Source organism: Clinocottus analis, unplaced genomic scaffold (genome assembly GCF_023055335.1).
Source record: "Clinocottus analis isolate CAN_PGR_092001 unplaced genomic scaffold, fCliAna1.0.p SCAF_19, whole genome shotgun sequence".
In the NCBI taxonomy this organism is placed as follows: Eukaryota; Metazoa; Chordata; class Actinopteri; order Perciformes; family Cottidae; genus Clinocottus; species Clinocottus analis.
In genome coordinates this window covers 9,386,547-9,410,618 of record NW_027175920.1, presented here as the reverse complement: position 1 = coordinate 9,410,618, position 24,072 = coordinate 9,386,547, and the positions used below count along the sequence as shown (strand labels likewise).

At 42.6% G+C, this 24,072-nt stretch overlaps 3 protein-coding genes across 4 annotated transcripts in view; all 3 read left to right on the top strand.

The window, feature by feature from the left end:
* Positions 1-6,707, top strand: part of LOC137789232 (SH3 and multiple ankyrin repeat domains protein 1-like) — a 36,308-nt gene extending 29,601 nt beyond the window's left edge. Inside the window, exons 26-28 of the mRNA XM_068582577.1 lie at positions 87-3,249; positions 3,345-4,241; positions 4,499-6,707. Coding sequence (XP_068438678.1) covers positions 87-3,249; positions 3,345-4,241; positions 4,499-4,550 — 4,112 coding nt within the window. The 3' untranslated portion in view covers positions 4,551-6,707. The remainder of the gene's footprint in view (positions 1-86; positions 3,250-3,344; positions 4,242-4,498) is intronic.
* A 1,782-nt stretch (positions 6,708-8,489) lies between these two features.
* Positions 8,490-15,043, top strand: LOC137790006 (protein kinase C and casein kinase substrate in neurons protein 1-like). 2 transcript variants are annotated; one of them, XM_068583924.1, is made up of 10 exons: positions 8,490-8,719; positions 10,222-10,292; positions 10,443-10,599; positions 10,828-11,063; positions 11,744-11,899; positions 12,290-12,465; positions 12,564-12,684; positions 13,071-13,141; positions 13,251-13,330; positions 14,434-15,043. In XM_068583924.1, the coding sequence occupies exons 2-10, from the start codon at positions 10,236-10,238 to the stop codon at positions 14,544-14,546; spliced, it is 1,167 nt and encodes a 388-aa protein (XP_068440025.1). In that variant the 5' UTR covers positions 8,490-8,719; positions 10,222-10,235; the 3' UTR covers positions 14,547-15,043. The 2 variants fall into 2 exon arrangements, with proteins under 2 accessions (XP_068440025.1, XP_068440024.1); XM_068583923.1 differs by lacking the exon at positions 8,490-8,719 and adding an exon at positions 8,914-9,046.
* A 1,206-nt stretch (positions 15,044-16,249) lies between these two features.
* LOC137789951 (circularly permutated Ras protein 1-like) lies at positions 16,250-23,890 on the top strand. Its single transcript, XM_068583839.1, has 20 exons — positions 16,250-16,334; positions 17,439-17,687; positions 18,128-18,364; positions 18,464-18,598; positions 18,706-18,786; positions 18,891-18,961; positions 19,235-19,411; positions 19,535-19,576; positions 19,730-19,819; positions 20,018-20,169; positions 20,757-20,838; positions 21,206-21,336; positions 21,457-21,541; positions 21,650-21,756; positions 21,867-21,979; positions 22,179-22,296; positions 22,772-22,912; positions 23,504-23,597; positions 23,689-23,715; positions 23,801-23,890. Exons 1-20 carry the CDS (start codon positions 16,250-16,252, stop codon positions 23,888-23,890), a joined length of 2,307 nt encoding a protein of 768 aa, XP_068439940.1.
* The last annotated feature ends 182 nt before the right edge of the window (positions 23,891-24,072 follow it).

The following is a 24,072-nucleotide window of genomic DNA, read 5'->3' as shown; positions in this document are numbered from 1 at the left end:
ATAGCGATCATCATGGAAATATTTCTGCATGCTCAATAGTTTTTATTCTTTTTATTTTTTATAAACACCTGTTTTCTTGTTCTCAGGTGTAACAGAAGAGGAAAGACAGTATCTACATCCACCCGCTATGAAACTGGCTCGAAGCCTATCAGTGCCAGGACCAGAAGAAATACCCCCACCCCCTAACACATCTGCCCCAGAACCACCTTTATCAGCAGGCCCTCATCCGGGGAGAGGGCCTGCTATGCCCATACCCCCTGTATCTCAAGGCCACTACCAGCTCCAATCACAGTCAGGGAATGCTACACAAGCAGGCTGGGAGAGGGGAGGGCCTGGTGGGATGAACCAGCAGGTGATGGCTCCCACCCTCCGCCGACAATCGGAAGGACTGTGTGCCAGAGAGCCGGAGGCTCCCAAGAGAGGTGGTGGCAAAATGGGAGGGTTAAGAAGAGGATACAGTAGTGCTACACCGCCGACAAGTGCTAAGCCAAAAGCCCCACAAGCACCGCAACATCACTCACACATGGCCAACCGAGATCAGGTTGGGGGTGTTAGCAGGGGGACAACCAGGAGGGGTGGTCGAGGAGCTCTGATGAAACAGTCGAAGGTGGAGGATGGACTGAGACAGCACCGAGGAAAAGGAGGTGCAGCCAAAGAGAAAAGCTCCATCCCCATCCCCACCATCATTGTCAAGGCACCTTCCACCAGCAGCAGCGGACGAAGCAGCCAGGGTAGCAGTATGGAAGCTGAGCCCCCCCAGGATGTTGAAGACCACACCTCAGCAGATACAACCTCAGACAGCCCCAACACCAGTCTACCCTCACCACTCACCACTTTGCCACCTCAGCCCACTGCGCCCACTTCCTTGCCTTCATCAACTGTTGCCCCATCTGTTTCCTCACAGCAAAACTTGGAAAACTTGGACTACACGTCAACATACGGTACGGCCTTCAGAGGAGGAGGTGCACGCAGGGAAAGAGAACGTTTCCGAGATATGAGAAGAAAGAGTGCTTCTTTCTTCCTATCATCTGAGGAGGACATTCAAGGGGAGGCAGGTGGAGGAGCAGGGGAGGGAGGAGTACTCGGGGCAAGAATTCAGCCTTTACAGGGCATACAAATGGAAGTGCCCACCCCTCGTCTACGGCCCTCCAAGTCTATAGATGAGGGTATGTTTTCGGGAGACAGTTATGTCCACTATTCCAGCAGCATGCCCCCAGCCTTTGGCCTACCTGAGTATTCTTCACCTGTGCTTGGTCAGGATGGCCAGCCTAAGTCAGCTCCCTCAATGTATGGCACACAGACTACTACGACTTTTATCCACCCACTTACAGGGAAAGTTCTGGATCCATCATCCCCACTTGGCCTGGCTCTGGCTGCAAGAGAAAGGGCCCTAAAAGATGACCGCAGGACACGCAGAGAGGAGCGACACTTTGGTCGGCAGCTGTCCACAGTAGGAGCGTTCCCTACCCCTGTTCAGACCCCAACTACTTCCCTATTTGCAACCCCTACACAATCGGCCTACACTTCCCCTGTATCTGTCCACCTAAACTCCCCCACCGCCACCGCCACAACCTCGCCTGCATCTATGAGCCGGCCACAGTCACCAAGGATATTACGTTTGGGAGGAGGAGGTGGGGAGAGGATGGAGAGAGAAAAGGAGGGAGCACCAAGGGAGGGTCTCAGAGTTCGCTTCTCAGAGGACCGAACCAGTCAGTGTTCAACCCAGTATCACCCACAGAGCCCCAGGGAAAGAGAACGAGAAAAGGAGGTGTATGACAGCAGACCTGCTCCCCCCATACAGCCTCCCTCACCGCCAGTTCAACCTGCACCCCGAAGACCTTCATTTCTGCTGATGGATAGCGCTCCCAACTCCAGCTACATCCCTCAGTATACTGTTCCCACAGCCCCAACACAAACGCATGAAACTATGGGAGGAGCAAGAGCAGGAGTAGGTGGAAGTCTCGGACTGATGGTTCTCCCTCCACCAGCTCCCTCAATAGATGCAGATGATGAGTTTGTCTTTGCAGATCCCCTGCCCCCTCCTATAGAGTTTGCTAATGGTAAAAAGGAGAGAGTCCAGGAGTATCCTCAGCAGCATCAACACCGGAGTCAACACTCTGCTGCTGTTGCACCACCACTCCCACCCCCTCTTCCATCTAGCAAGCCTTCAAATGCTCACCAACCCTCCTCACAAGGTGGGGACTCAGCTGCCTCTAGCCTTACATCCTACGACAGTGAGGTGGCCAACCTTACACAGTCGGCTCTCTCTCCATCTTATTCGTCCCCACAGATATTTCCCCCTCCGCCTGCCACTACCAGTATCGCTGCGCCTTTGCCAGCCACTTCACTACACAGACCCCAGCCCATGTCTCACGCTCACGTCTATTACAGCAGCTCTGACGACCCCTCGGTCCTGGCTCAGGATAGAGGCACAGCAGCTCTCACAGCCACCATGACCTATGCTACCACCACCATGACAGCCACTGCAGCCGCCAACACTACAACCTCACCGGGGGGCAAAGCCGCTGACCATACACATCAACCTACTGTTATGCCGAAGAGCGGAGACTGGCAAGATTCCGTGGTCGATTCCGGGATTGAAGAGCTGGACAGTCACAGCAGTAGTGACCACCATTTAGAAATGCTAGGATTGAGTGGGCTAAGAGGGGAAAGGGGAGGGGTTGTAGGAGATGGGCGAGGAGGAGAGGGAGAGAGAGGAGGTGAGCATCAGGATCCCTGCACAACCTACTCAGGTGGGCAAACATTTGAGTTGCACAGCACCAAACTGGCAAACCCTGTGTTTCCAAGGATGACTCATTACAAGGATGGAGGAGGGAGGTGCCCGCCTGTTGCACTACGTAGGCAGAATAGCACCAACCCTGCTCCTTTGCAGTTGCACAGACACAGCAACCCAGACGATGTCAGGTTAGATGAAGCTTTCGAAGATGAAAGGAAACGCAAGCTGAGTCGATCCAAAATGGAGGATGGCTTTAACACCACTCTGGCTGCCTGCTTGGAGAGGCAAATAGACCCTCGGTCGGTGAACTGGGTTGAGGTTGGGGGGCATGAGCAAAGTGGGGACGGTATACAGAGAGGTGGTATCATTTTGGACGGGCGCAGACTTCACTCACCTCTTTCTGGCGTGAAGGCGAGCATCATCAATGAGCTCAGTTCTAAGCTACAAAATATGAGTAGCATGAAGAGCATGGATGACTGGAGCCACACTCCAAAGTCACCCGCCATGCATAGGTTTGTATGTTTTCATCAACCTGCTTTTGATATTAACATGAAGGTTTTCATATGTGCTTATTTTAACTGAAGTTTGTTGTTTGTCTGTCTCTCAGGTATTCAGCAGATTTCACTGATGCTTTTCATAGTCCCCCTTCTGGCCATTCCACCTCGCCATTACCGACCTCCTCTCCACAGCATTGTCAGATCCTGACACCAAATCTGTCGGCTACTCCTTCTGTTTCCCCATCTGCTCAAGTACCAATTCAGCGCAACTGGACCCGCTCCCCGTCTCCACAGATGCCTACTTCCCCAGTTCATGCACACCCTCCCCATTCCCCGACCTACTGTCCATATCCAACGTCGCCGAAGCATCGTTCCAAGTCGCGCAGGCAGACTTTTGATTTTCAGTGCAGTCCCACTAAGGAGATGCGGTCTTCAGTCTCACGACGGCGAGCTCCCAGTCCTCTTATCTATAGCACTGAACAGTCAAACCCCACTCCTCCCAGGCCTTCCTCTCTCCCCATACTGCCCATTACTCCTGTCTATAACAACCCCTTTGACTTCCCCGGGCCCCTCACTCCTCCTTCGCCTGGAATGCCTCTAGGAGATACCTATATGACTTCAGCTCCTGCACTGTTCTCCCCATCTGGTGTGCCAAGTGCGAACCCCCTACTCGTCTCACGCTCTCTCTCCCCCACCCATTTTCTCTCTGGAGCCTCCTCTCCCATACATTTACCATCCAGCCCATCCTGCCTCAATTATCCCCATCTTACCCCTCCTCCGCCATCTAAACCCTTTGCCGTCAAGCCCCTGCCCTACTGGACCAAGTACGATGTGGCCGACTGGCTGGCTTACCTAAACCTGGGGGAACACAGAGAGCGTTTTATAGACAATGAGATAGATGGATCGCATCTGCCTTCGCTCACCAAGGATGATTTCCTGGACCTTGGAGTGACTCGTGTAGGACACAGAATGAACATCGAGAGGGCACTGAAGAAACTCACTGACAGGTGAGGGAGGACTAATAGACTCTGGATCACATTGGGGTCAAAGGTCAAAAATGGAAGCACTGGATGTGAAGGACTGAAGTTAGCTGGGCCATCCCCTTTCTTCGTCAGATGCATATGATTTGATAAGTTATCTCATCTTCCCTCTGACCCTTTTTCTCTTTATTTTCAAATGTTATAAACCCTATTTAGTTTGCTCCGCGTTTATTTCATTTCCACTCATTTTTATTCTTATTGATTTGCCCTCCTTCTCTCCCCAGGCGGCTCTCCTCTCCCTTGCATGACACTACTTCTCCCCAAGACACAGACTGAGAGAGTGATTGAGTGATTCAAAGATGAAAGAAAGGGAGAGAAACTGATTGACAAAGATGGACAATAACAGAAGATGTGCAAGCGAACAACAGTGGACATCGACAAGTTGTGTTGAACTCAGACTAAGAAGGGTTGGATGTGTCGGGAGAGTTTTCTTTTAGATTTTCTCCACATTTATAAAATACTATTAAAATTTCTGGAATGACTATTGGTCAAAAATGGGTATGAGGGAGTTAAGAATATCATATGAAAATGACACTCTTCATCTGAAAATATACTTTAAAACTTTTGATGGACAGGCATTTAATTAACACACCATTTTGCGCTGTAAAAGACAAACACATATTCACACACATGCACACACACACACACACACACACACACACACACACACACACACACACACACACACACACACACACACACACACACACACACACACACATATTCTCACACACACTGACAGATGGATTCTCACACCATCTGCTGTTTATCAGCATTGACAAAAATTCGGTCTGAGTTGAAAGAAAAATGTAAAAGTTACTGGTTCAAGGGTAAACCCCAATGAAATGTTACTGACTGTGGCTGAGCCAGAAACTCTGAGTAAAACAGGACAACCTAACATCAGAACTGAAGCTTGAAGCAGATCAGAGTATCAAATCGCTGGCTGTGACTACAGGAGCCAAAGTCAGAACATGAGAGATTTGTTTGTAAATGATGATAGATAAAATGGTAGACAATAATAGTATTCTTTTTATATATTTGCCATTATACCCCCAAAGGATGCCCCAATAAGCTTTGTATGTATGTTCTTTGCGAGCACTAAATATATCTTACATGTTAAACGGGATTCACTACTATAGTAAAACCATATGTTTTGTACAAAGTGCTGATCGCAATCATTAATTTCAAACTGGTCAGGGTATTTATAACTGTTGAATTGAAGTTGTGCATAATGAGGACGTATAAGTATTGAGATTATATTGTTGTGAAATGACCTTTTATGATTTTCCTGATTATTCTGTCAAAAGGAGATGGAATATACAGAAGCGGAATTGAAAAGGATTTGCATGACATTTTTAACTGCAAATCGTCTTTTTTTTTTGTTTTTACTTTACTGGTGTTTATTGCCATAGCACAGGTCAAGGGATGCCTCCGTCCTCTTCGATGCCATAATGTTGACCGCTCTCTCTCACACAGCAGGTGCAGTGATCAATAAGGGCTTTTTACTGCTTCTCGGTCTACCTGAACCTCAACCTTCAGTCTCTGTGAGTCTGTGTGTCTTATTTAGTGCGTGAGTGTTCGTCAGCCAAATGCTTTCACTGACCGACGGCTTTCTCTTTCTTATGCCTTTTCCAAAACATATTTATAATGGTCAGAAAATATTGTTTTTTTTCTCACTAGTTGACAATCCCGGTGTTTCCCCCGTTCCACACATTAACACTAAAAAAGAAACACACTAAAAAATTTAAAAATCTGAATACCAAACTAAAAACAAATACTAAATATGTTGCATTGAGGTGAAGATGAACGCCATGAGTTTTTTTTTCAAACGTGCCAGTTTAGCCATTTCCTTGCAGTGAATTCAACTGTCAAGCAAACACATCATTTATAGATCTATATGTCATGGTGATGATGACAATGATAAAATACAAATATAGTATAATAAATATAATAATATTAAGTATGTAAACAATTTTAGGAATCTCCGTCTTCCAAATAGTGTGGAGAAATTCTTTGAAGCTTTGTTTTGTTTGTTTCATTTTTGATTTTCTGTAAATGCTTTCTATACTGCTCGCCCTGTGGTGACCCCAGTGAAGCTGACACGTGTGAGTTAATGTGTATTCTTTCTATGTGAGTTAAAAATTATGACTGTGTTATCATCCTGAGTTGCGTCACTACTATCTCATGATGGACTATTTCGAGAAGTAGAAGGACTGAGCAGTAGTGTAGAAAGCATTACATACTATGATTTAAAAGTTTTTTTAGGTCTAGTAAAATGCATAATGAATATGACTACATACAGTATGAGCATAAATATGCAGAGATAAAAGGTATATATATATAGAGAGAGAATTCTGCTTTAAATAAAATAAAGTATATACTGATAAACTATATGATAGAGGTACAACTAAGGTGTTGAAATAAATGCGAAAATAAAACATGACCCTGTCGTCATTCTCATTTCTCTTTGGCTTCCCTCTTCTGACAGATTCACATAATGATCAAATTGAAAGTGCTGTGTTTGAATTGAGGAATTTGGCCGCAGTTTGTCTTCGCCCTGCGGTGGTTGAACACAACATTGTTTTCAGGTCCAGGATTATACGTTTCCATTAGGCTCAGTGAGCTAATAGGACAAACAAGTAGAGCTTGCGGGGAAGGAGAAGATGAGATGGCTTAATTCAAAGCAAGCAGTGGCTGCATTTATAAAGCACACTGAGAGATGCCTTGAAAAACAGCTTGGAAGAAGATTGTGTGAGACTGTCTGTAGCATGGTGGCCAATTTTTGCCAGTTGCCCTTACTTTGTAGCTCTCTAACTGAGAAGTCTGCTCATAGTTACCAAAATTACAGATGTTGTTTATCTCTTTGAGGATGAAGCCACGAGCTGCTCTTGTTTTCTTCACAATATGAAAGAAAACTTCCACAGAGAAAAACACAAAAGGAATGTTTTGGTGATGGTTTAAAATCCCCCGCACGTGTTGGGTTGAGATATGCTGATTGTGCCGACCACAGTATATCATCATCATCATCATCATCATCATCATCATCATCATCATCATCATCAAGCAACTGCTTTCAATACGTTTTTTCATTCATTTTATCAGGTGTTTCCTCTTATTTGTCATCCATCCGTATTTTCAGTGGTTGCTGTTCAAAGTGTAGTCTGTGGAGCGTAAACTGAAACTAATGTTACTCTTCCCATTTTTAAATGAAATTTTCCGATGATGTGATCAACACAAAACAAATCCATTCAGCTGTTGGGATTAAATCTCAAAAGACTGCTTGTGTAAAATAAGAGAAAATCAAATGAAGCAGAAACTTTCTGCATGACTGACTAACCACTGTAAGAGAAAAAATACATTTTGTAAAGGGTCGGTTAAGCGTCCCTGTAACAGATAGATAGATAGATAGATAGATAGATAGATAGATAGATAGATAGATAGATGGATAGATAGATGGATAGATGGATAGATGGATAGATAGATGGATAGATAGATGGATAGATAGATGGATAACATTGTGAGAAGGGAACTAGAAGGGAAAACTATTTGTTTCGATAGTAGAAACCTAACTTGAGTTTTTTTTGCAAGACGCTCAATATAATGTCTTTAAAGACAAAATAAATAAACCCACGCTCTATTGTTGTTATTATTTGTGGTTGTTTCTTTAGTGTTAAACTCATTCCATTTAATTTTGTATTACATTATTATTATTTGAGTTAATTGGTATTATTTTTGTCCAGGGCTCCTTTTTCCATGGTGCCTAAATGAACAGCCCTGCAACCACTAGTGAGTAACAATATGTCATGTCATGGCTGTTTGAAAACTGATTACATACAGCATTAATCTAAAAAAAGACTGAGAAATATAAACCAGATATAGACAGCAGTATGTGAACTGTAATTTGTGTATATTCCTTTAACTTCTGGCTGCAATCCAGAAGAGTAAAATCCCACAACTAGTGTGTGGAGGACATGCTGCATACTGTCTTTGACATGCTCTCCTTCGAGGCCTGACCACGGAGAGAATGGCAGGTCGCAAAGGGGCACCGGGCTAATGTGGCAGTTCATGGGCATCCCCCACCCCACTGCTGTCACACACACTCACTAATAAGCTCACATGACTCTGTGCCACATTGACACGTTTCTGTGACCAGCGAACGGTCAAAAAGAAGGTTCAGCATCTCATTAGCACCATATTGAGAGGGACAGAGGGAGGGACAGGCATGTAAAAAGAGAAGGAGGGGGATTCTTACAGCTGTTTTTCTACTAGTGGAGAGAAAGTGAGCGGGTGATCGTCAAAGAGCGAAACAGCCTGATAAGGAGTGAAGCCAGTGAGCCAAAGAAGCAAAGGATGGGGTTAAAGTAGGGAACAGAGGAGAAAGAGGAAGAAGAGTTCATGACCGTAAACAAGAATATTTCAGCTAACAGGAGAGGAGAGCAAGAAAGGTAAGTTTATTCCTCCCACTTTGTTTGCCCTGAAGCCAATTAACAGCAGAGTGATTACCATGCAAAGGCTCTGATTTGGTTATTTTTTTGCATGCATTGTCTCGGTGTCTCACGCCCACTTTTAGAGCAACAACGCGTGCGTGTAACTTTAAGTGCCAAGGGAAAATTAGGTCAGTGAGAGAGGAGAGAGAAACATGAGTTAGATAGAGGAGGAGAGGCACACTGTGAGAGGGGAAGACGGACAGAGAAATGGAGAGAAAATCCTCGGCCCTTGAACTACAGTAACAAGTGGTCACTTGAGTAATCACTGGTGATTCAGAGAGAAATGTAAGTGCTCCCAGGCATGACTGCTCTGTTGCCACTTCTTGCTTATTTTATGCTTGTGGATGGAGTTTTTTTTAGCATCAAAATACTTTGATGGGAATGTTTCTGTGAGGTAAAGCGAGAGTATATGGCTGTTCTTTTCCTCTGCGTTGATAACAGAATCCAACAAAGTGAAAAAAGCAAATTTTAAGCTGAGCCTTCAGGGACTCCCTTCCATGTTTTGACTTGCAGGAGCCCATAGTAACATGAATAACATGATAATATACGCATTTACACCAGCCAACTAAGGTACATAAAGTCCTAGAAGAGCCGAAGTCTCTGCCATGCTCAGTCTTGTGATGAGGTGTGGTTAGTCACTTTCATATTACTCAGCCAGCAATGTGTCAACTTGTTACAAAGACAGAAATAGGCACTAATGTGACTGAGTCCTTTGCATGTTTGTACACGCATTTCTTTTCTTTTGTTCAGTCTCCCGCCAATATATATATATAAATGCGCCACTTTGACTTAGCTTTAGAAAATGTCTCGACAGTTGTATTCCTTTTAAATCCTATTTTCCCATTTGTATGCCAAAGCAGAAATCTTGCTCTTGCGGTCATGATCTCCGAATCGAATGGCAGGAGGAGTCAGAGACAGTTGGTTCTAATAGGCCTTGTGTTAGTCAGAGCAAAGGGAAAGATGACCTTTCCGTGCTGTTTATTTTGGGAAGGCAACAGGAAGAATGCTGGAGCAGCTGTTCTATTCCTACTGGCAGGTCCCACCCCTGTGAATTCCAGTCTGCCACTGCATGACACTCCCCTTACTGAGGCAGGGGGCTTCTTGGATGTATCCAAGCACTGTACAGTGTAAATAACACCACGTCAGAATCATCAACGTTGTTATGGCAATAAGCTCTGCAACACATACAGTACACACACACACACACACACACACACACACACACACACACACACACACACACACTGTAGGGTTTCAGCCGCCAATTATTTCCTGCCATGCAGGGGGAACGGCTCTGTTTATGAGGAAGTCAGTCCGCACGTTACACCGTGTAGACGTCCAACCTGTTGCGTGATTATCAATGTCACCTATCTGCCAATAAAAACTCTCTTACGTTGCTCGTTGTGCATCTCAACCAGTCGAGCCACTCTCTCATGTACCTCTCTTGCTTTCTGAGACAGACACGTTCCCGACAATGGCGAGCCTTCCCAAAGAGCCGCCGGAGGATGCCATGAAACAGAGCTTCTGGATGGTGAGGTTTATATTTATGATTCAATCTTACAACACTTTGATACAAGGAATTGCAAGTTAAACCAAATCAGTGCTCATGTGTGTTTGTGAATGTTGCATACTTGAGTTCTGCAGGCTTGTTATTCTAACACACCACCATTCCTCCTCTCAGCCGAGGAATTATGTGCGTACAGTGCACCGAACTGAACAATCCTTCCAGGCCTGCAACGACATCGTGGCCTGTTTCACGGAGAGAGCAAAGGTAGAAAAACAGTACGCCCAGCAGCTCAGCCAGTGGAGCAGCAAGTGGAAGTCCATAGTGGATTCTCGTAAGTATGACAAGCTGCATGATGGGTAGGTCAAAAAGACCTGGGGACATGCATCTCCAGGTTTTTTTGATCGTCTCAGTCGACATCAGCTTACAGTTACCTCATGATATTTTTTTAAATGGCTGCATCTGTACTTGTTTGAAACTTTACAAATGGGAGTCATTATTTCTCTATTGGTTCTCTGAACTCTGTGCTCTGTTATGCCTCAGTCTTTTTCTCTTTTCCCAGGGCCACTTTATGGCTCCCTCATGAGGGCATGGCAATGTTTCTTCACCTCCACTGAGCGTTTGTCCGCCCTCCACTCCTCCATCTCTCAGTCCCTCGCGGTGGAGGAAGGCGGCCGCGTGAAAACCTGGCAGAAGGAGATCTTTCCAAAGCAAATCTTTTGTGGGTTCAAGGAGAGCCACAACAACAACACAAGTTTTTCTCGTGCGCAGAAACCTTGGTCCAAAAAGCTGATGAAGGTGTGTGTGGTGTGGGGGGGCATGGTAGTTTGACTCAAAATCTTAACTCCACTCTTTTTTTGTATTTCATGGTTTTTATTATCAAATATAGTTTGCACACAGTATCAATCTGCAACTCCATGTTCAGATGAAAACCACTAGATGCGCCGAAAAAAGAGAAAATAATTGTTTTTGTCAAACTCCAAGAATGAACTTCCATGTACAGCAACAAAAGTTTTTTAACATGAAATTCAGAGCACATATCCTCCACACAGCTCTTAAAAAATGTCTCAGCCTGGCGGCAAGAAGATTACGGTGCAAACAATACTTAATGTACAGACAACGGCAACAGTGTGGACACAGCTTACTGTCTTAAGTTTGAGGGTGGGCACTACGCTTTTCTGACAATGCTGTTGCATTAGCAACTGTCACCACCATATGGTCGCTTTGGTGGTTATGAGCTATCAACAGAAGGGTGTGCTCTCATGCACCAAGCACACAAGAAACAAAGTCGCAAAAAAGTTAATTTAAATTGATTTACCTTTGGACAAAACCACACGAGCGGTTTCCCCCCCTGTTTCTCGCATTGCTAGCTAACTATCCCCTGCCAATAGCTTCATATTTAGCTTTCAACAAGAAAGCAAATCATCAATTTTCATACAAGTGAATACTATGTATGCGTGTGAATGTGTATTCAACAGCTGGAGAAGGCCCGCGTTGCATATCACAAGTCCTGTCAGAGGGAGCAAACAGCCCTGGACAAAGAAAAACAAGCTAACGAAAACTCTGAGATGAGTCCAGAGAAAAAGCAGAAAATCACAGGGGCCAGAGAGAAGGTCACAGAGGAGAAAGAAAAGGTGAGGAGGGATATTAACACACTGCAGCACTGCACTCCAAGTCATGCGTGTTAAAGCAGGGCTTCATTCACAGCACATTTAAATTCCCAATTACTGATTCATGACATGCCACAACGTTAAACACGTTGCATTCCAAGAAGGATTTGTTAGCCTGCTGCATCTGGTAATGCACTATCAACTCTAAACACAAGCCCCAGCCTTAAGTTTCTGTTCCCAGCATTTCCCTTGTATGGAGACTTGTTATTGTTACAGACCTCAGTGTTTACAGAGCTCAACATAGCAACAGTAAAGGGCAGCAGATGATTTATACATTTCAGATTATCCTCATTCAAGAAACGCAGGAGATGATCCACTTTTCCTCATAAAATTATTATTGTGCGCCGCTTGCAGATTAGAGACCGCTATGAGAAACTGCTGGAGGATGTGACGTCCTATACGCCTCGCTACATGGAGGAGATGGAAGCCATTTTTGAAGAGTCGCAGGAGGAGGAGAGGAAGAGGATCAGCTTTTTGAAGCAGGCCTTCCTCTCCATCCACAGGCATCTTGATATCACCAACAATGAGAGGTGAGCAGCCATCAAGGGGCCTGGGTGCAAGTCAACTGTTTTTTAGTGTTTAGTGTAGAGCAAGTGTGTCTCGTGTATTTATCGTGTCCTTTTATCAGTGTGAAGGCAGTGTACAGTGAGCTCCACCACACTCTGATGTCCATCGATGAGCAAGATGATCTTAAATGGTGGAAGAACAACCGCGGTCCTGGCATGCCCACCGACTGGCCAAAGATTGATGTATGTTACAATGTTGCACACCAACACGGAAGAGAACAACACTCCCAGGACACGCACACAACAATAAACAATGGAAAGATAATTCAGTGTTAAGCAGAACTAAATACTTTGCTTTTTTGAGTCTTACATCAGAGACAGCGTGAACTAAATGTGGGCATATTTTTTAAAATGTATGTTGTTGCTTTGTGTTAATCCTCTTGTGTTGTTGTTTTTATTTTCAATATATCAGTTAAGGAAATGCATGGCCTCACACATTGTCTAATCTACATATAAAGAAGATACTTTTCTATTTGTGCGTGAATATTTGCACAATCTTGCAATGCATTTATCATAGCTGTTTTACTTGACCAAAGTTTTGATAACTCAACTTGTACCTTTTTCATCAGGAATGGGTCCCACCGGTAAAAAAGCTGGATAGAAAAAAAAGAGAACAGAAGAAAAAAAAAGAGAATCGACCGTAAGTAATCTAGTGTAGTTCTTTCAATGTATGATAACTAATTTGAATTTATTCCAGTTAATGTGTATGTATTTCTGATTGTTCAAGCGTTCATGTCTTCTCCTCTTAGTGTGATGATCGGGGGTGTGAAGGTGCGAGCTATGTATGACTACGTGGGAGAGGAGGGCGATGAGCTGTCCTTTAAAGCAGGTGACACCTAAAGTGTGATGTGACGACACTCGAATAAATGTATTGGACAGTAGTGTTATCTTCAATGTTTTAAAGCTATAATAGGATTTGTGTCATAAATCACAACCGTTGTGTCAGTGTAAGTTGGACGAGAAAGGCATCCCAGCCAGTGTGCACACACAGCCATTTGCATTTGTAGAAAAGTCAATAGGATCACCCTCGCTGCAACAACCAACGATGGTCCAAAGTCCTCCAAAGAGGAGGTGCCCAAGTCGAGTTGTCTCTCAGACCACCGGACTGACATTACGCCAAAAGGTTATATTATATAATTGTTCCCCAATGACACCAAACATCTACTCCAGCTTTTTGGTCTCCTCTTAATCAAAATCTAAGTTTTATCTTTATTTTGCTGCTATTGTGATGGTTTTACCCAAAGTGTGAAAGTGCATGTATCTCTTTCATAAAGCATTGCAATCTTAACGAACAAACAAACACAAAAGTACCATTTGCGAGGCTTCAGTAAGGTTTTTACCCACTGCTGGTTAACTAAGTCAAGCTGCGGTGAGCTAAGCAAACCGATCAGTCAATCGAACTTATCAAGACAATAGTGGAACATTGGACATGTTTTGCATTTTGGATGAAAATTGGGTGGACATAATCAATGTTGTTAGGTAATACTTTAGTCTATATTTAGTAATAAATGATTAATCCTTATTATTTGTTTTTAAACATTATTATGCTCATATGTTTGGCTTGTTTGTGGCTGTGTTTTATAGAAGTTCTCTTTGGGGACAAATGTGGCTGAGATTTAGTGAGCTGTCTAAAAGACTAAACATTGTATATATATGTAATTATATTCACATTTGACTGTGAAATAAAACGTTACTGAAATCTAGAGCAGACACCAAGTGGCCTTTATAAGAAAAACATCTCATGGCTTTGTTGCAATGGCTTAAACACATCTAACAACAGTTAAAAAATAAAAACTCCCTCAATGTTGGTTGGTAGTACTTTAAAGTCAAAGTAAACAAAATATTACACCTTCACGTTTCATGACTCGCATAACTTACTATTTATTGAAACACAGACATTGATTAACAGACTTCTATTTTCTGTGACCCCAGGTGAAGTGTTCCTGAAGGTCGAGGAGGAGGATGACCAGGGTTGGTGTCGAGGAGTCCTGAGCGAAGGGAAAGAGGGCTTCTACCCAGCAAATTACGTTGAAGTTGCAGAGTGACGTCATACTGTCTAATAGACTTTGTCCTAAACATCCATTTCTCATCGAGTTAGTTACAAATCTTCCAAAAATAACAAATATTGTTATATAATATAGTTTGTAACACAGATATAATCTGTTCCCTGACACTTTGAAATGTAAAATTTATTACGGTTTTAATATTCTAAACTACTTTGTTTTGAGATTCTGCAATATGAATTAGCCAAGACAAATGTACTGTTTGCGCAGGAGCTGTATGTGTGCGAGTGTGTACGCGTGTTTGCATGCGTGTGTGCGCGTTAAGACGAAACACAAGAGAACAAGAGAGGATATTTATTTACTGCCAACATGTCTGAGTCATTAGGTCATTATAATGAAGACAGATATGCACTGGTTACAATGATGGGAGCACACCCGGTTAATGTGTACTTAATAAGTATTACACAGAGACACATAGAAGTTACCTTTGACCGAGGGAATTGATTTTCAAAATAAAAGTGTAATTGTTTTTCCTCTAATCCATTTGGTTGACAGTGTTTTTTGTCGCTGTGTGTGTGTGTGTGTGTGTGTGTGTGTGTGTGTGTGTGTGTGTGTGTGTGCGAGTGTGTTTGGTTCAGACTAAATTACCATCAACTATCAAAGGTTCATGGTGCATGCTGATGAACCCTGATGACTAGTTTTGACCCCTGTGACCCTGACTTTTAATTCAACTCACCAGCAGGTTAAAGTTAGAATTGCCTAAACGATGATGCACATGGGACATAATTTACATTTAATGACATGAATCAAACAGAATCTGAGTAAAATATTTAAAGACACTAAACAAAAACAGCAAAGACAAAATAAGTTGGTTTAAAATGTGCTTTTAGTTGTTTCTTTTGTGATCAAGTTATTTGGGAGACGAAAGTCTTGTTCATTGGGATTAGCATAACTAAATAAAAACAATATGACATTATACTGCAATACAGATGCTATTAACTTAATAATAATAATAATAATAATAACATGAAAATAGCATGTCATAGTGAAATTAATTTTACAAGCAAGATCTATCAAATAGCTTTACAGTATAGTCTGTGTAGGATATTCTTTTACTTTGCAAGGCATATTAATAGTTTTACTATCAACATTATATTGTCTGGTTTCGCAATTCAGCTTCAATTATCCCACCCACTTTAACTTACATTCTTGAAATGTTTAACTAGAGTTAGGCATTATGCAATACCTCTCTGACTAACCACCCCACCTCACAGCTGTGTACACACATCACTGTATAGTATCACTGAGGTTCTTAAAGAACTTGTTAGACAAGATGTCTGAGACGGAATGAATAACAATGAGCGAATGGCAAGACGCCACAGTAGTTGAAGCATTTGAGAGCCCGGGGAAGGTGTCATGTCTCAGGCTGTACTGTCCTGACAGCATTCAACGGACTCTGCATGTGTAAGTGTGACTTAGATATGCTTGTTTTTAGAAGATGGGTTAATCATATATTGCCGATACAACAGATAAATGTTGGTTGCATTGTGTGGATTTCGTTTCTTTAATTTTAGGTGCTTAATTACAGGCGTGTCGACATCTTGAAAACGGAGCAAATTGTACTGTAATTACTTTGGAGAGGACTGTGGCTGTGTTTTGTGTTTTACAGACGTTTCCTCTTTAATGATTTATAGGTGATGTTTTGTTGAATAATGTCTTCCTTCTCATAGGCCGGTAGACTCACAATGGAGTTTGCTTGTGGATTCGTTTATGTGCCGCCATCAGCGACTCAAAAGGACAACCAACGACCTCATGTCATGAAGCGCTCAGGTGTGATCTCTTTCAAACACTTCCAGACATCAAATGTACAGCACTTATACATGTTTAAAAGAGCGGCATAATTGTCTATGTAAAGATACAGTGGATCATGTACCTCAGCCGATGAGGACGCCTTTCCCGTGTGTGTTATCTGAGCTTTGCTTTGTCGGCGTAGCTTGGCCGGCCATGCGTGCGTTTAGTGGATGTGCGCGCATGTGAGCCTGCCCCACTGGTTATCTCTGAAGGTCAAGCTGCTTTCAGTCGACGGTTACAGCTGATAACGCCGGGTACAAATCCAGACAAGCAGGCAGGCAGGATCAGTTAGGCTGATAAGTAGATAACACATAAAGTGACAGTCAAGTGGAGCACGTTCAAACAGAAGTAACCGAGAATCTACAGGTTCAAGAGATTCATGTACAGGCAGAAGAGGCTGGAAGCAACACTGACTTTGTGACTTTGAAAAAGGGGCTGGTGTATGACAGGGAGATGTGGGAGTCAATTCCGGGGGCATCTGGTGGACAGGTGGAGAATGGCAATGACTGCAAAGCTTCATGGAAATGCATGGGCCTGGGGAAGTAAGGGAAGTATAGAGGCAGCTGTCGTGAGTCTCAGGTTCAAAGCGCTTGACTCACCAGTTTGAAGAAATCCAGCAAAGACACACAAAGCTTTTTAACTGTCACTGTCACCAGCAGTCAGGTCCATTCCCCGCAGGATGCAAAGAGAGATTCTGGGAAATATAGGAATCTATAAACTGAAGTAAAAGTTAAAAAGAAAGAAAATGATTTCCCAAAACTTGACTTTACTAAATAACTGCTGATTTTTAAAAGTACATGCCGACTCCTTTTAGCAGAGCTTTCTGAGGAGGTTAAGTATCATTATGCATTATGTAATGTGACACTCACAACCTCTCCTGTCTATCTTAGAGGACAGATTCCTTTCAGATACTCTGCTTTCCTCAGTAAAAGCCATCTGCCACCTGAGTCACATTTTATTCACAGCACAAAGGTCATTGCTGCACCAGTTGTTTTGTCTGTGCTCCCATTTCTCTTGCAATGAGCTGTTCTCAAATTAACAGCCACTGTACATGTATTTTTTTGTTTTCTCTAATCTTTTTAGCTCTTCTTCCTCCTGGTAACTGGGCTCGTCCTCGCACTCCTCCCCCTCCCCCTCCAACAAACTCTGCAGAAGCCAAATTACCAAAGTCACCCCAAAGTCACCCAAAGTTCATTGAACAGTTGGAAAAGATCAAGGAAGTAAAGAAGGCCGTGAACCCCACTGTCTTTTATGGAAATGCTGAATTTCACAATAAAGCGGGGACAGCAGCATCCAAAAGTCCACCTCCTCAACAGACATCTCGAAAAACAGGTACTGTCAATTCATTTAAATATATGGCTGACCAAGATTAGTCCATGTATTATCTTAAATACCTGAGATCAATTGATATCGTTAGGGAGTAATTCAGTTCCTCTAAGCCACACTCCACTGAAGGCTACCAAACAAATGTACGAATCGAAACAAATCAAATAAAAGAGGCTTCATTTTATCAGGAAAGTTTGGTTCTATCTGTTTGAAACAATCCCCTGTTTTGGATTTGCACATCCCTCGAGAGAGAGAATATAATTTGGGTGAACTACCCCTTCACTATAATGATTAATAGTCGTGAATTGAGCTGCATGTGGTGAAACACTGTTTTTACTGGTCAACTGCTCTCATGTATTCCACTGATCTGCAGCACATAAAGGACAGTTTATATTATTTAGGTGAATCATTCCTTTAACACATTGCTTCCTCTCTGCTTCCCTAAGCTCTTCTTCCACCACACATGAGATCTTTAGCAAAAACCCAGTCCGTACCCTACAGCCAGCCCTTCCTCTCCTCCAACACCAACACCAACAGTCAGACATTCACCTACGACCTCCCGAACGAGCCAGATTTAAATGTACGTCCTTTGGACCCAAACTACTCGTACAGCACACCAGAAGGCACAGGGGGCGAGGTGAAGCTGCCTGTTGATACGAGCAAAATGTCGCCTCCGGTATCAGGTAAATGGACTAATTTAGTTTCTATTTACATTATTATTTTTATTTGACTGTATGGAGGAATAGACAGATCATCCCAGTTTTCTTCTGTTCTGCTCTCAGTCCCACCCCTTCCTCCGAGACCTTCGTTTATGAAGTTAATCCCAGATTACATGGTGCTGTTGCCTTCATCCAACTCATCTCCCTCAACATCTCGGAAATCCCTCTCGGACAGATCAATTGTCACATCGCCTACGAGTAAAGATAATTGCAACAGTCTCTGTCACGCTATCAAAAGAATAACTTTCAGCCTGAATGTTTCACACCACCAGTGCTTATTTTCATTGCACTTGTTCTCAACTCAGGATCATCAGATAAGGGGCCTCTGCCTGGGAATCCCAATGTGCTCCTTGTCAGTTTAGAGAAATTACTCCGTGAAGAAAGAGGTCAGTAAACTTTCATCATCACCATAAAACCTGCAGTATATCCCATTAAGTTCGATTTTCAGTCCGATTGGCATATAATGACAATGATGTTTGCATATTTCCAGAGCAGACCACGCGAGGAGAACCCACCTTTTGCTCCAAATGCGGCGCCGTGCTGGACTCCTTCTACAACAATGTGGTGATTACATGCTGTATTTCATTGAGGCTTAATTCTGAAACTGTTAAGTAGCCGCACGGTTAAGACTCATTGATTTCAAGTGTGAATAATAGCTGTAAATCTCCTTGTAATCACTACTCAGAAACACACAACAAGCCTTATTGATCTCAACATAATGAAACTATGGATAACTGGGGTTGGTGTGATTGATACAGACTGCAGGCACAGTGGACTTAATGTTGCTCATGATTTACAGTAACAGTGATGTTCTCTCCTTATGTTGAACTACAGGTCATTATTGAGTGTTACTTCTGTCAGCCCTGGGAGCGGACCAGCACTCCCAGTATGCCACAGTGTCAGGAGGATGACCTCTTTTTGCTACATGCTGATGAAATGCCCCTGTGTGCTGCTGACGCACTGCTGCTCTTCTGCATTGACATCTCAGGCTCCATGAGCATCACGGCCCAGGTAATAAACCACATGACCTGACCCTGATCTATTTAGTATGGCATCAGGAGGCCGTGTGTGACAGCTGGCGTTCACAAATACATCCTGTGCTGTTTCAAAAGATCCCTCTTTGTTGTTTTAAAGGTGTCAGAGGGAGAACATGTGGTCCACAAAAGCCGTCTCAAGGTGAGTTTTTTGCCTTGTTAAGTGTCTTTTCACCTTTTAAAACTGAAAATGAACTGTGATTCTTAATAGACTGTTGGTTCACTTGAAAATCAAATCTTCAAAATGAAAATGCTGTTTGGCGCAGTTGGTGATAAACGATTGTCTTCGTACCAGTTTGTTCAGGATGCCGTGCTGCAGTGTGTTCAGAGACTGAGTGAGCAGCGACCGGACATGCGAGTTGGACTCATCACCTTCAACAACCAGGTACATAAATGACCATCAGAGGCTTGATCGTCAAGATAGATTTGTATGTACATTTAGCATTTCTCCCAATTTTTCAGTAAATTATTTCAGTTTTTATTAAATTTGTGTCTGACATATTTGATTTTCTTTTCAGCTTCATATCTGGTATAGAATATAAGTTCTGCTTTTCGTCATCCCTTATAATGTTTTTGTTACCAGGTGACGATGCATGGAAATGAGAACTTCACGTCACATTCCCTGAGCGGTGATGAGTTAACTGACTGCAACTTTCTGAAAGAGACGGCAGCTGATTTCCCAACTCCACCTCCACTCTCACAGACCAAGGCTTACCTACAGAGACAAGTCCTGGGGTAAGAGAATGAACGGCAATAGGTGTAGAAACAAGTGTTTTTGTATTTTATTAGTAATCTAGTTGGGCGATATGACCCAAAGCTTCCATCACGGGTCTATCATATCTATATCGATTATGTGTAATGTCATACGTTGATACTGTCTGTAAGGAATATCCACACGCTAAATCCAGTTTTTGAATTCTGTGTGAATTAAATACATGTAAAAAAGCATTTTGTCCTTTAAACTTTAGTGCAAGATGACCAACAAGTTTCAAGTGAAATTATAGAGTAAGAATTCATAAAATTCCCAGCCATAACTGACTGTGATGACATGCTTTCACAAAATAACACAATAATTACAATAGAGCAGTATTTTTTAACTACACAGAATAAGTGAACAAAACACTTATCAATAAAGATTTTCTGTCATTTTTTTCTACCAGTTCATACAATGTTTCATGATATCTCAATACTGTATATGTTTCCACTGTGACCTGATTCCATTGAAAGACAATACATTCATGAATCCTATTGAGTTATATCCCAATTATTATGTTTTATAAAAATTAAATAAGTGGTGATTTGTATTTTTCTCTTGTTAAAAGACTAACTGAAGGTGGGACCACGGCTCTCGGTCCTGCTGCACTCCTGACGATAGCGATAGCCTCCAGACATCCGGGGTCCAAAGTAGGTTTAGTTTTATTCACAAGCGCATACCAGTGTATTTGTATGTCTTAGCCCATGTACTACATTATACATGTACTACCTATAGTACATAATAATTTCACAGCACTGTAAACATTAGCTGCACAGCTTCAGCCAAGCGCATGCACACCATGAAGTGTTTATGACAGCTGTGTAGCTGCAGAAACCTTGTTAACAGAAAAGGTCCTTGACAGTGATGGTCACTTGTACTCACTTTATTTCAATATGAAGTTTTGTTTGTTGACTTTACTCAGTATTTCTGACTGCGAAACAATCATAGGTCATTTTTCATTTGTCTATTGTCTAAAAACAACACCAACCTGACCCGCTATTCCTGCTGATCTCGAAGGTGATTATCTGTACAGATGGAAAGGCCAACACAGAGTTGGGGAATCTGGAAGTAGAGGATAATGATGCTCGCACTCTCCTCTCATCCACCATATTCTACCAGGACCTGGGGGATTATGCTGCCAATCAGGGGTTGGTAAACATCTCCTCATTGGTGTCAGAAATGGAACCAGTGTTATAATACATATTACAGTACGTATTATATGATAGTCAAGTGGATCACTCCCATGAAGTTCATCCTTCTTCCATTAGTGTGACAGTGTCTGTGCTGTCCATAGAGGAAACCGACTGCAGGCTGGATGAGCTGGGAAGACTCGCTGACCGCTCTGGAGGGAAAGTAAGAAGTGTTGTGATGTGTGTCGACATTTGTCAGATTTTGACTAGTATTTGTATTCATTATGAATGTCACTCATTAGATCTTGTCATCTGTGCGTTTGTCCCCTAGGTGGTGATAGCCAGTCCCAAGAGGTTGCACCAAGAGTTCGAACAGATGATTGAGAACAGGATGATAGCTACACATTGCATTGTCACGTTACTGATGCCCCGATTACTGTAAGATCTGCTCTGTATACGCCTTAATACTAATGTGTCTAAGTTGCCACAATAATGCTCTCTAAATGACATTATTAACGAGCATTGACTGACATTCTCCTTTGGTCCAGGTGTATGAGAGGGGAGAAGGAGGCAGGACACAAAGGGACCAGAGAGGTGGGGAACGTGGGCCCAGATACAGAAATCACCTTCCAGTTCGGAGCCAATGAACAGGATGCAGGCGGTGAGAAAACACTGTTACATTACGTTACCATGACCGACGGGTCACTTTGGTATGCTTGACAGTGTCTCGCTGCAGACTAAATCTGTAGAAAAGTACCTGAATAAATTCACTTTGTCAAATTCCATCACTGAAAAGCAACATGTACTATCTCAGAAACACTCTTAATTCTTAATTGTGGATTTTCTGTGCTTCCCTTCAGTGTCAGCGCTGGTCGCTGGTAGCCGGGTGGCCATCCAGCTGCAGATCAGGTATAGGCAGAGGACGGGACAGACGATGCTCAGAGTGATCAACACAGGCCAAGATGTTACTGATGACAGGTGATAGTGATGTTGCCATAATTACAGTGACAGACACACACACACACTTGCATGCCTTTGGTCTATTTGTACGCTTAAACAAATCATTGTCGTCTGACATCTTTAATCAAAGAGGTGTTTTCTCCCTGGGGACAACAATTGCTGAGATGTATTATTTTACACCAATCTCTATGACGCTTTAAGTAAAGCATTTGAAAATCCAAGGAGATTGTCTGTTGCTGAGATACAGGACTCTTTACATAATGCAGAAAGGATTGCACCATGAAAATCACATTTCTCATCCATTCTAACAATTAGTCACACAGTAAATGACCCTCTCAACTCTGTCTCATACTGCATGAAGGTCGCGCAATTCATCGTCTAAACAGCTCCAAAGTGGCCCCTGTGTGTATTTGCGCAGTAATAATAATTGCATGGTTGAAGCTGTAAATGTTAAGAAGCACTCTTGTGATAAAAGTGTGACCCTCCTGCTCAGCTCGACGGCCCTGTCCTCTCTCTCCCTGGCCATCATTCAGCTCAACTCGTCACAGGCCAGCGCCGCTCTGGCTGTCAGAGGTCGCTTCCTCGATGCCAGAAGGGAAGGGGAGCTGCAGAGGAAGCTGATTGAGAGAGCAATGTGAGTAACAGGAGGGATGGAGGAAACTCGAACTGACAGTATTGTGTGTGGGCAACATGTGGAATGAGAGCTACTTAATCCTTCGGTCTGACAAATGGATTTAATGAGGACAGTTTCTATATACTCAAGAAAAAAAACCAGGAAAAATGACATGTTCAATTATTGTGCAGGTGACATTACAAATGGAGAACAAAAAAAAGTGATTTAGACGATTACCAATAATACTTTGAATTACAGAAACTGAGAGCAAAACTCAAGCTGATGCAAAAGTCAAAAAAACTGTCTGGCTCTTTAGTTGACATTAAAATGTTAATTAAAGAGCAAATGTTAAACATGTCTGATTAATCTGAACAAATGTAAATTATTAATGGTTAATATATTCTTTCTAATTGAAGGGTTCATGAGCAATAACTCTCATTTTTTGGTTAAATCATTCAATCATATGATTTTAAGTTTAAGCCTGTTTTTTAAGCTTTTGTTTTTGACTTTTTAGTAAAGCGACAGTGTGTGTGTCTGAATGCATGCTATTTTTTAGGTATATTTCTTAGACTAGATACTGTACTGTAAAAGTGACTCTGCCTCTTTTTGCAGAGAGCATAATAACAATGCAGATGACCATCAAACATACCAAGAATGGATTAAGACCATGGAGCCAATATACATCCACTTAGACAGCATCACAAGGGTGAGTTTTGAGGGTTTTGTTCAGCTTCAGTGTCTTATATTAGTTGGAAAAAATTAACACACTAAACTCTTTTGGTCTGTTGTTTTCACAGAGAAAATTGATTGTTTCAGGCTCGGAGGTAAATCAAGTTCTGTCCCTATACATGAAAGTGTTTAGTAATGAAAGACTTTGCCTGTTTTTCTTAACTTTCCTCTTCCCCCCAGTCTCTAACAGACGCTGGTGCAGCACTGTTTTACACGATGAAGCACAGCAACAGGAAGACCATCTCACTGAAGAATAAACACAAACTTTAACCAACTGTGAGCCTTCACCTTTCATCTCGTTGGAAGCAACTCAAGTCATGAATGACAAGGACAAACACTGTTGTTTGATTGGCATCATCTGGCTGAATAAATATCCCTCAGTTTAGAATGTAAATAATGTTTGTTGCGGTATATCAACAAAAAAACCTGGTCGTCTGTATCATGAAGAAGTA